Source organism: Alosa sapidissima, chromosome 23 (assembly GCF_018492685.1).
Source record: "Alosa sapidissima isolate fAloSap1 chromosome 23, fAloSap1.pri, whole genome shotgun sequence".
NCBI lineage: Eukaryota > Metazoa > Chordata > Actinopteri > Clupeiformes > Clupeidae > Alosa > Alosa sapidissima.
In genome coordinates this window covers 4,537,914-4,549,432 of record NC_055979.1, presented here as the reverse complement: position 1 = coordinate 4,549,432, position 11,519 = coordinate 4,537,914, and the positions used below count along the sequence as shown (strand labels likewise).

General features: G+C 40.9%; 1 protein-coding gene across 1 annotated transcript; it reads left to right on the top strand.

Annotated features, from left to right (window-relative positions):
• The first annotated feature begins 735 nt into the window (after nucleotides 1-735).
• On the top strand, nucleotides 736-11,314 carry timmdc1 (translocase of inner mitochondrial membrane domain containing 1). Its single transcript, XM_042081413.1, has 8 exons — nucleotides 736-776; nucleotides 5,749-5,971; nucleotides 6,192-6,357; nucleotides 6,579-6,667; nucleotides 6,869-6,936; nucleotides 7,086-7,164; nucleotides 8,586-8,696; nucleotides 10,717-11,314. Exons 2-8 carry the CDS (start codon nucleotides 5,775-5,777, stop codon nucleotides 10,859-10,861), a joined length of 855 nt encoding a protein of 284 aa, XP_041937347.1. The 5' UTR covers nucleotides 736-776; nucleotides 5,749-5,774; the 3' UTR covers nucleotides 10,862-11,314.
• The last annotated feature ends 205 nt before the right edge of the window (nucleotides 11,315-11,519 follow it).

The following is an 11,519-nucleotide window of genomic DNA, read 5'->3' as shown; positions in this document are numbered from 1 at the left end:
GGTATTGAAAAAGTCGAGAAACCTCGTCGGGGTGGTAATTTGGACAGAATCCTTCTACAAAGAGAAGCTGAATGGATATATAGATTGGGATCGCCCCTCGTGGTCTTAACACTGAATTTGATTTAAAATGTTTTCTATAATGAGATGTATGAATGAACGTATGTTTACATGTATGGAGATGATGTATTTTAAGTAATTATTTAAGCTTTGATGTATGTAATGTAAACATATTTATAATAGTTTCATACATAGTGTGTTCATAAGTGTATGTCTGCACCATTGATCAAAACCACACTGTGTTGCAGCAGCAAGAGCCTGCGTTTTGTCAAGTGGATTTGTGAATGGACTCCTGACACACCCCCAATTAACACCTTAACACCTGTCCAATCAAGAGACTAATGTGTAACATAAAGGAATCCTGAATGATTTGTGTTTTATGTGAAAATGACCCTGATGAAGGCGCAAGCCGAAACGTTGGTCAAATAAAATTACTGCATATTGAAGTTCTGAGTGTGCCACGACACTTCTTCTAAATGCAACAAAAGCTTTAAAAAAAACATTCTTACAGAAATAAAGAAAACTAGAATCATACTTAATGATTCATATATAAAAAAAACATGTGCCTATTTTTTTCTTGTGTGTGTGTGTGTGTGTGCGTGTGTGCGTGTGCGTGCGTGCGTGAGTGCGTGTATGTATGTGTGTGGCGGGGGTGGGGTGGGGGCGTTATGGATCCTGCCTTCTGTTCCGATCTGGCCACATCCTTGTCGACACCGCAGGTGATGTCTTCGGGCTAGGCAACTGGGAAAACATCATCTTGTGTGCCATATGCATATATGGCACACAAGATGATGTTTCAAGACGATGACAAGATATGTCTCTGCATGCCCCTTCCATTGCTTGCAAAAGAGGCATGCAGGTATGGTTGGTGGTCATAGGCTACTCATTGGCCCACTGAAAATAATTCTTCCATAGGTTTTAGAAATGGGGAGTAAAGGGGCAAATACAGAACTGTACACGGGTAGCCTACTCAATGTAAAAGTACACACTTGAACAGGTAGGACTACACAATAACTTACCTGAAGTCATATTAGCCTCAGTCTGATGGTGTTCAGTTTTCTCTAATAATAATAATAATAAAGCTTTATTTGTATAGCACCTTTCATACACAGAATGCAGCTCAAAGTGCTTTACATTTGAAGCATGTAACACAATAGTAGTCAGTCAGTCATTATCAATCACTTTTCTTTGCTGTTTATGATATGCTCAGCAACATATCAAAAATATAGAAAATGACGTCATAAGACTGGCAGCCTTAACCCTCTTACCCCCCACAAGCACGCCATATGGCAACTGTGGCAAGGAAAAACTCCCATATTCCAGGAAGAAACCTTGAGCAGAACCTGACTTAATAGGGGGAGCCCATCTGCTTCTGGCTGGCTGCGCCCTCCAATAGTAGCAGATGTAGAATAATCTGAAAATGTAGTCTACAGGATAAGATGAGTTAACTAAAAGCTTTCCTGTACAGGTATGTTTTCAGATCTTTTTTAAAAATATTTACTGAACTCGCCTGCTTGATGTACAGAGGCAGGGTGTTCCATAATTTGGGGGCATAATGGATAAACGCAGCTTCTCCACTTTGTTTGTGGAGCACTTTGGGTACGATTAAAAGATTAGAATTGGATGATCTAAGTTTCCTTTGTGGTTGATAAGATATTAAAAGCTCAGAGATATATGAAGGTGCTATGCCATTCAGAGCTTTGTAAGTAATTAACATAACCTTAAAATCAATTCTATAGGAAATAGGGAGCCAGTGCAGTTCAGCCAACACAGGGGTGATGTGTTCTCTCTTCTTAGTCTTAGTTAAAAGTCTAGCCGCAGAGTTCTGTATGAGTGCCAATTTCTTTAGATGTTTTTTGGGAAGACCAGTGAAAAGTGCATTGCAGTAGTCTAACCTGCTAGTGATAAAGGCGTGAATTAGTTTTTCTGCATCTTGTTGAGTTAAAAAAGGCCGCACTTTGGCAATGTTTCTCAAGTGGAAATAGGCTGTCTGAGTAACTTTACTGATATGGGGCTTAAAACTTAACTCTGCATCTAAGATGACACCGAGGCTTGTTACTTTTGGTTTGACCTGGTGTGCCAAGTTCCCCAGATTACTAAGAATAATATCTCGCTTTAGTTTTGGTCCAACCAGAAGTACCTCTGTTTTGTCATCATTTAGTTTCAAAAAGTTTTTGCTCATCCACTGATTAATGGAGGTTAGGCATGCAGTGAGGGAGCAAAGGCCATCTGGGTTAGTTGGCTCAACAGAAAGATACAATTGGGTATCATCTGCGTAGCTGTGGAAGTTTACATTATGTTGACTTATGACGTTTCCCAATGGAAGCATATATAGAGAAAATAGCAGGGGACCAAGGCAGCTCCCCTGGGCCACACCAAAAGGCAAGTCATGTTTTTCAGATACATGATCTCCTAGACTGATATAAAAATCTCTGCCAGTAATGTAGGTTTGAAACCAGTTTAGAGCATTATCAGAGAGACCCACCCACTTCGCAAGGCGGTGAATTAGGATGCTATGATCAATGGTGTCAAATGCCGCACTCAAATCCAGAAGAATAAGGATTGAGACTTTGTTTGAGTCGGTAGCTAGTCTGAGATCATTGACTATTTTTACTAGAGCCGTTTCTGTGCTGTGATTTGATCTAAAACCTGATTGGAATTTTTCAAGGATACTGTTTTCGTTGAGGAAGGTATTTAACTGATTACAAACAACTTTTTCAAGTACTTTGCTCAAAAACGATAGATTTGATATAGGCCTGTAGTTGCTCAGATTGGTATGGTCAAGATTTGACTTTTTAAGTAAAGGTTTCACAACAGCGGTTTTAAAAGCAGTTGGAAATATACCTGTTTCTAATGAGGTATTTATTACCTTGAGAAAAAAGGGAGCTAAGCCATCATATACTTTTTTGAGGAATGTAGTAGGGATTGGATCTAAAACACATGTTGAGGAGCCGGTTTGAGTTATAATTTTACCAAGCTCAGATTGAGTAATAGTGCTAAAGGACCTTAATTTTGGGGGGCTGTTTTTGGGTGTACTATCAAACATATTACTTGTGTTACCAATAGCCTCCCTTATAGAAATGACTTTGTTTTTGAAGAAGTCTGCAAATTCTTCGCATCTTAGAGAGGATGCCTGACTGAGTGTATCAAAAGGTGTTTGATGCAATAGCCTATCAATGGTAGAGAACAACACCCTAGAGTTTCCACTGTTTTCAGCAATTACCTTAGAGAAGTGGTTCCTCCTCTCATTCCGAATAGCTCTATTATAATTTGCAATTTTTTCTTTTAGAATGGCACGGTGAACCTGTAACTTAGTTTTTCTCCATGTTCTCTCAGCTTTCCTACATGATCTTTTTAGATCATGGATATTTTCGTTCATCCAAGGTGTCAGTTTGCTACAGGGCCTTTTTTTAGTCTTTAAGGGTGCCACTCTGTCAAGCAGAGCGCCTAATTCACGATTGAGAGCCTCTACCATTTGATCAATGGGATGATGTAAAATATCTAAATTTATGGAGTCTATAAGAGCTATGAACTGCTGTTCTGCTCTAATGTCCAAGAGTCGCGATTTGATTGCAATTTCGGGATGAATTTTTGGAGTATGTAGTACAATATTAAAAGATACACAATGATGATCAGACATATTTATATCTTTTACTGATAAGTCTGTGACTTCTATCCCTCTGGAAATGACTAGATCGAGGGTGTTGCCAAGGTTGTGGGTGGGTCCTGTAACATGCTGCTTTAGCTCTAAACTGTCCAACACATTAAGGAACTTACTGGCTTTAGCATCAGTTGTCTTATTGACATGAATATTGAAGTCGCCATTTACAATTATCCGATCATAGCTAGTGATGATGAGCGACATAAGTTCAGAAAACTGGTCGAGAAAGCCAGTCCATAGTTTAGGAGGGCGGTATAAGGTTAATAGAAGTACAGCTGGGTCAGCCTTCAGAGTGAGGGCAATATACTCAAAGGAAGCGAATTCGCCAAAGTTGACTCGTGTGCAACTATATTTGTTTGAGAGAATGGAGGCAATTCCACCACCTCGTTTGCCTTGTCTAATTGAGTGGAAGAAATTATAATTTGGGGGACAAGTCTCAACAAGAACAGCTTCGCTGTCTGAAGTCAGCCAGGTTTCAACAAGAAACAGAAAATCCAATTTTTTTTCACTAATAAAATCATTGATTGCAAAGGTTTTGGTAGTAAGTGCACCTATATTTAGTAAACCCATGTTAGCTGAAAATGCCTCTGGCTTTTGAGGTATATGCTGAGGTATGGAAAGAATATTTGTTAGGTTTCTAGTTTTAAATTTGTCTTTTCTTTTTACTATACGTTGGGTAGAAATCAACGTTGGAATAGAACTATAAGCATAAGTCATGCTATTGCATGACACAGCTTGATCTATGGTAGTAGTATTGTATGTTACCCTGCAGAAAACATTCTCAGACTCATCCACATGTATAATGCCATTCGAATCAATACCTGGGGGGCGTGAATCTGTAATATTTTCTACAGAATGTCAATGTCTCAGTGTGGACGCTATGTTGTCAGAGAGTAGCCTGGCTCCATGTTGGTTTGGGTGGAGACCATCACGCTTCAGCATACTGGGCCTCTCCCAGAACAAGCCCCAGTTGTTGACATAGGGGATGCTTAGGGAAGCGCAGTAGCGTTTGAGCCAGGTGTGGAGATCGAACAGTCTGGACCATCTCTCAGCACCTTTTCTGTAGGTAGGGAGAGGCCCAGAGATGACAAAGCGTTTTTCTGTGCCCATCAGAGTGGTGATGAGAGTTTTGTAGTTTTCCTGCAGTGCTACTGACTGCTTATCTCTGATGTCGTTCGTGCCCACGTGTACGATGATGTTGTTGACCTTGGTGTGGCGGGCCAGGATGCAGGATGCTCTAGTGTTTTCAGGTAGCCTATGTGTGTTTTACCAATTACCAGATGTGCTTGCATTTTGAAAATAGATGTTTTCTTAATGATAACAGGAGATTTCACTTTTGAACAAAGTGTCTGAAATCGTAGCATTCGTTTTTAGTGTGTAAGCAATGGTCAAAAACTGTCTTCCATCCATAACCTGCCTGGTGAGTCGCCAAGTGTCCTTGTAATAGTCCTCACTCCCGTCCAGTTGGTGGCGATAATGCTCTAACGTGGTTTGCTGTTGTAGAAATATTATAGCAAGTTACGCAAAGAACAGCGACCGGTAGGACAGTTTTCTCAGTAGCTTGCTGTTTGATAACACTTTCATTGTATTTTCATTATTACTGTCGCCGTAATTAAGAACGAAGTCGCGGGAAGGGGGGAGGGCTCTTTTTTAATTATAAAGCTAGAGGTGTTGTGTAGAATCATGACTAATTACTCATGAAAATGAGCGCTGTCATTGAGATACTCGGTGATGACAATTGCTAACACAGGTCAAGTGTCTTGTTTGCTTGTTCGAGTGCTTCAGGTAAAGATGTAGCAGCTAGTGTCGGGTTATGGTCTTGTCAGATTTTGGGTTATCTTTTGCCCTGTCTGTTCATAGAGGCACCCATGATATGCTTCTCAAAGTTCACATTTATGTGTGTAAATAGCATGTTGATGAGGACTGTGGAGGAGGGCTGTGTGTGTTTTACGTACAGTTTGCGCGAACATTCAAAAGACCAAATTAATACACTGTAGACGTGCATCACTGATGCGTTTATGTGTCAACAGGGGTGTGTCCAGTTCCTTTACTCATCATGGATCTCCCTAATTCCACGTGTGGAAACGTCAACACATCTGTGCCACAGAAGCTCAGTGCCAGAATATTCAGTGTGTTCTCATTCCCTCTCCCCTGCGTCCAAGCAGCTGAAAGTGCCCCTCTGCCCGCAGTCATAGGCAAACCAGAGTTTCCTGACACGGGCTGGGACCGCATCAAAGATCTCTTTGACACCAGGTGTGTGAGAAAATCCGCTGGTGTGGTCTTTGGCTTGTTTGTCATTTGTGAATAGTACCTGTCTTTTTGCGTCACCTGTCACAAGGTCATTAACGACCACAGTATTTATCAGGTTTATGAGATCTATGAGGTTTAGGCCTGCTGTATGTCTCAAGTAAATTTTTTCGGAAGCGTTTTCCAACCTGAGTCCCTCTGTCCCTGTTCCTCTTCTCCCTTGCAGCGATGGGCAGAAGTATTCGGAGGAGGTAAGGAACGTGATGAAGAGCAGCCTGACGGCAGCGTTGTTAGGGCTGGTGTACGGCGGGGTGCCTGGAGCTCGACACGCTCGCCAGCGCTTCATCCAGCTCAGCCAGGCCGAGGTGTACAGCAGCCGCGTTGAAGCTGTGGTCAGCACTGATTGATTTTATCATTGGGTGTACTGATTGGTAATATTTCTAGTAGTAGTAATATTTGCATTATTGGTAATAGTAAACCAGTATTACTAGCTGTAGTAGTAGTTTTATGCTAAATATTTGTTTGCAACAAGAGTCAGCCTGTATGATGACACAGCACCTGTTCTTGCATGTGTGAATGAGTGGTTTATATTTGCTTGTTTTCTGCTTCTCAGCGTTCAGCACATAATGCTGCGATTAGGGGCTTCCTGCGCTATGGCTGGAGGTGGAGCTGGAGGGTAGCTGCTTTTGTCACGCTCTTCAAGTGAGTAACTAGAGTGAATGAGTGTGTGTGTTTGTGTTTGTGTGTGTATTTGGATATTAGAGTCAGTAAAGTGTATCTTCATGCATTGGTTTTCTCAATGCTATTCAGTATTACAAGTACAGACCTGTTTGTATTTGTGTTGTATGTTTATGAGAATATGTTTGTATTTATGCCCTCACCCATGTTTTGTGTGTTTTACAGCACTGTGAGCACAGGCCTGTGTGTGTACACAGACCAAAATTCTCTGGGTTACTATGCAGCAGCTGGAGGTGAGTCTGAAACAACCAGCCTGTGAACTGGGTTGTTTGTTTATTCTCATGTAAGGTGGAGGCATTTTGTGAACAGTGTGTGTCTGTGAAGAGTGTTTTATGTTCAGGTCATTATGTTCATGTAAAATGTGTGCTTTTTTTTTTTTCAGCTGTGACGGGAGGATTGTTCAGGTTGAGTTTGGGTCCAGCGGGGATGCTGGCCGGATCAGTCATTGGTGGACTGCTGGGGTGAGCTTCAGTCTTTATACACTCCTGGCACCATCAACAATGTCTGCTCTGAAGTTTAGTGTTGACATGTTTAGTCAAATGTCAACATAGATTAAGGTGCCCAGGTCTGAAGTGGTCTAATGACAGAGCAAACTTGACCACCTATTTGAGAGGACTGACTCAGTCCACAAAATTTGAGGATGAGAAATTCGGTCTGGAGTCACTCCATTGAGAAGTGTATATGCCTGGATGAGCAACAGTAAGCATGTTTTCGTGCCGGGAATAAACCGTTTTGAATCCGTTTGTTGCCCAAATTCCGTTTATGTCGATATTCCGTTTTTTATTCCGATATTCCTATTTACATGCTAGTAGAATGTCACATTTTGAGCATATTCCTGTTTACATAGCAATCGACATTATTCCGAATAAGTCAGCGACGCAGCCCACAAATAGGCTCCCAACGCCATGACGTAAATCTCCGCTGGTGGAATTCCCTCTTTTGGCTGAATGATATAACGTCTTCAGGGTGTTCCACATGTATTTCACTTGTTCAGGCGTATGTCGATAGCCAGCCTCATTAAGTTTTTTACAAATCTTTTTAAAAACGTCGGTATTACAACATCTTCCATCGATGAACTCCATGACATTTGCATGATGGCAAGACATAAGTTTGTCTCCTCGTGTGTGCGAGTTGTTTCGCCAGGAAGTGAGAGACAATTAGTTCATTTTATCCTAATTCTGTGCGAATTGAGCTAGGGCGTGCAAACGGTTTATTAGTAAACCGAATATGGCCTTTTTCACTTTATTTCAATCAGAATAAGGTGTTTACAAGACACGCAAATTCAGTTTATTCCCAATAAACTGATTCAAAACCGTTTATTGGCTGCATGGAACCGCGCTCATTGAAGCAGTCATACATGTCAACTGAGTGTGCTTGAATTGATTTGTTTACAACAAAATCGCTGCCATGGGAGAAGCGAGATGTTTAGATTTCATTATCGGCTCTGTTAGACAAGATATTGACAGTGCAATAACTTTAAAAGACGAACAGAAAACACTGATTAAGGCATTTGACATCCTCAGATTTTGTGGGCAGGGTAAATTTGGTGTGGCTTCCAGGCTAGGTTAAAACATGCCCCATAAGCAAATCCAAATGGCGTGTTACCAGAGTTTGGCTACGCCAGATTTGAGAAAAACCTCTGTTTTTTGTCTTAATGCCATAGTTTTATTATTACATATCCTTGATGTATTCCAATTTCATTCATCACATACCATTTGCCAAGTGAGCTCCCAAAGTGTTTATTCTGTGTGGAAGTCAAATTCATTTGACATGTGTCGAGTCTTAATGACCAGGGACAATGTCAGTCTGAACTAACATGATTTTTTAAGTCGCCTCTTGCCGATGTGCATCCAGTCTGAGCTAATTTGAGAGATGATTTCAGGTTGCCAGCAGGTGCGCTGATTGCGGGCGCGCAGAAGCTTGGTGGGGAGACTCTTCGAGAGAAGAGGAGGAGAGAGCGCAGGGAGCTCTATGACCTCAAGGTGGCAGAGTGGTACGCTCATTCACATCCCTCGAGTCTGTCTTCCGTCAGTGTTCTAGAGGTGTTTTAAATCATACAGAACTCGGCTGAACAGCAAAAAGCCCTCAATCATGGGAGACTGAGGGCAGGAGATGAGCCAGTAGCTGAAAAGGTTGAGGTCTCAGGTTTAAAAGATTGATATACATTGCCACTGTTGCCAAAACTATGCTTTAACTTAGCGGTTTCCAAACTTTTTTTCCCTGCGTACCATCACCTACATCCTGACTCGGCTCGCGTACCCCCATCATCCGTATAACACATAAAAAGTAACACATTCTATTAACGTATTCCAGGCATTATGTTTAATTAGCCGCCCTACATGATAACAAATCGTAATACACGTACCACAGTTTGGGAATCCCTGCTTTAGCTTAATGACTTAGGTTTGATTATTTGATTGTGAATTTGAACTGAATTTATATGCAGATGATCCACACCTATCGTACAAAGGACAAAATAGATTGTTTATACAATGGAGCAATATTTGCATATTTGCTGTTGATTATTTAAAACTGTCCCTACCAGAGGACTTTGGACAGAGGCTGGCTGGAATGTAATGTAAGACGGTCTATACATTCACACAAAATGTGAAACATCCCTCTGGTTTAGCAGGTTTTTCCAGATGTTTCTGTCATTGTTGTAAATCAGGGAAAGTGTACAGTATCAAATCGGAGGGAGGGGGTAAAGGGAGTTGCTTCCTTATACATGCAAATGTACACATGGTGGGAATACTCTCCACCATTAAAATAGTTAGCGTAACAATGGGGGACCTGGGTTCAGAATCTAACACACCCACTGACTGATACCAGTTTGACCCATAGCATCACTTGGATGATTTCAGTTTGGAGAAAGGTATTATGTTTCTGTTGCACAAGAGCACCAGAGTGTGGGTTGAATTAAGTATTAAGTCGTATTGCCTTAGGGACAGGTGCAGTGGCAATAATGTATGTAAACCCTTTGGAATTATCTCATTTTCTGCATTAATTGGTCATAAAATGTGATCTGATCCTTGTCCAAGTCACCAGTATACACAAACACAATGTGCCTAAGTGAATAACACAAAAAATATGATCAAGACTTTAAGACTATTTTATTAAACACACCCATAAAACATTTACATTGTAAATGGAAAATTAAGTGAACCCTTGGGATTAAACACTGATTTAACCTACTTTGGCAGTAATAACCCAAACCAAGCTCTACTGGTAACTGTGAATAAGATATGCACAACAGATGTTATGCAAAGAATGTTAGCCTAGTCTTCCTTCAGTTCAGCTATATTCTAGGGCTGTTTGGTGTGAATGCATCTCTTGAAGTCAATCCACAGCATCTCTGTTGGTTAAGATTGTCTTTTTTATTGAAGCTATTGTGTGTAGATTTACATCTGTGTCCTTTTACCTTTACTGAGCCCCAATATCCTGTAGGACATAATAAACTTGGGAATTCATTTTCCTCTTACAAATGGCAAGCTGTCCAGTCCCAAAGACAGCAAAGCAGTCATAAATCATGATGCTCCTCTCACTGTTCATTAGTATTGGGATGTGTTTTTTCATGGAGAAAAGGTATAAAAATAACTGATTGTGCAGTGTAGACAGTGTTTTACCTATTCACTGCCATTGTTGCCATCTTAGTAGGACTCCTTGCGACAGCGGCAACCAGAAGAATAGTCAGTTCATTACTTAATCATTCCTGTTGCTGATGGTGAATAGATAATGTGCTGACTGCCAAAACAGTCCTTCTTTATACCCTTTCTTTACAATTGCAAGGGTAAAAATACTGTGCTTTGTCTGCAGGGACCCTTCCCACAATTGCAATACAATTTTGAACCTAGTCAATTGAAGATCAGACCATATTTTAAGACAAATTCATTCATAAATACAGGTTATTCCAAAGGGTTCACTTACTTTTCCTTGTCATTGTATGTGTATTAAGCCTGAAATTAAACTTTGTGGACTGAAACTCGGTTAATCATAACATTGTTTTTTATTTGCAGGTCTGCTCGGCTCCAGCTCACGGATGATGTGGACGGCGAGATCAGTGAGCTCGTGAAGGACCCAGCCTCTGACCAGAAGAGGATTAGCGAATTACTAAACCTCCCCAGGAATAAACCTGCAGCCCCTGAACCCACGGCCCAATGAGTATGGCCATGAGTAACTTCTTACAGACTGAATAAAAATGTCTGAGAAGAGGCTTCATTCATCATGTGGAAACAAACATGCAATATTATAGAGGTGTGTCTGAGCCGGACTAACGGAAGAGAACTCACACAGAGACCTTAAACTTTAAAGGATATGATGTCCATGGCTCATTCTAAACCTCCTCACATATCAAGGTCACAGGGGTGTCCTTGGCTGTCAACTGTGCTGGACTTCAGTGTTTGTAAAGGTGACTGTATGAAATGAACATTGTCAGTGTGAGAGGAGATGACCTGTCCTGTCACAGTCCTTTTTCTCATCTGAAATGTCACTACCCTGAAAATTCGAAGAGGACTAAAGAATGATTGAGCTCAATAAGATGTGTGAATGAATAGTATTTTGCCAATAATACATGCCCAGAACATACATGCAAATAAATACATTGTTTAAAATACACTGCTAGTCTACTTGCATTGAATGAATACTGGCCCAAGACCAATGAAAATTGATTGATGTATCGATTGACTAAAGTGTAGAAACTGCTGAATGATACTCCAAATTGTACAGGACCTACCCAATGTATTACACAAGTGTGCTAATGTCAGTTATAATGGCTGGTTTGTTACAGTCATAAATGTGAACACACGCACAATCAGTGGTG

Coding starts and splice junctions, on each gene's coding strand:
- timmdc1 (XM_042081413.1), top strand. CDS start 5,775: ATGGATCTCCCTAATTCCACGTGTGGAAACGTCAACACATCTGTGCCA. Junction 5,972..6,191: donor AAAGATCTCTTTGACACCAG/GTGTGTGAGAAA, acceptor TCTCCCTTGCAG/CGATGGGCAGAAGTATTCGG. Junction 7,165..8,585: donor GTCATTGGTGGACTGCTGGG/GTGAGCTTCAGT, acceptor AGATGATTTCAG/GTTGCCAGCAGGTGCGCTGA.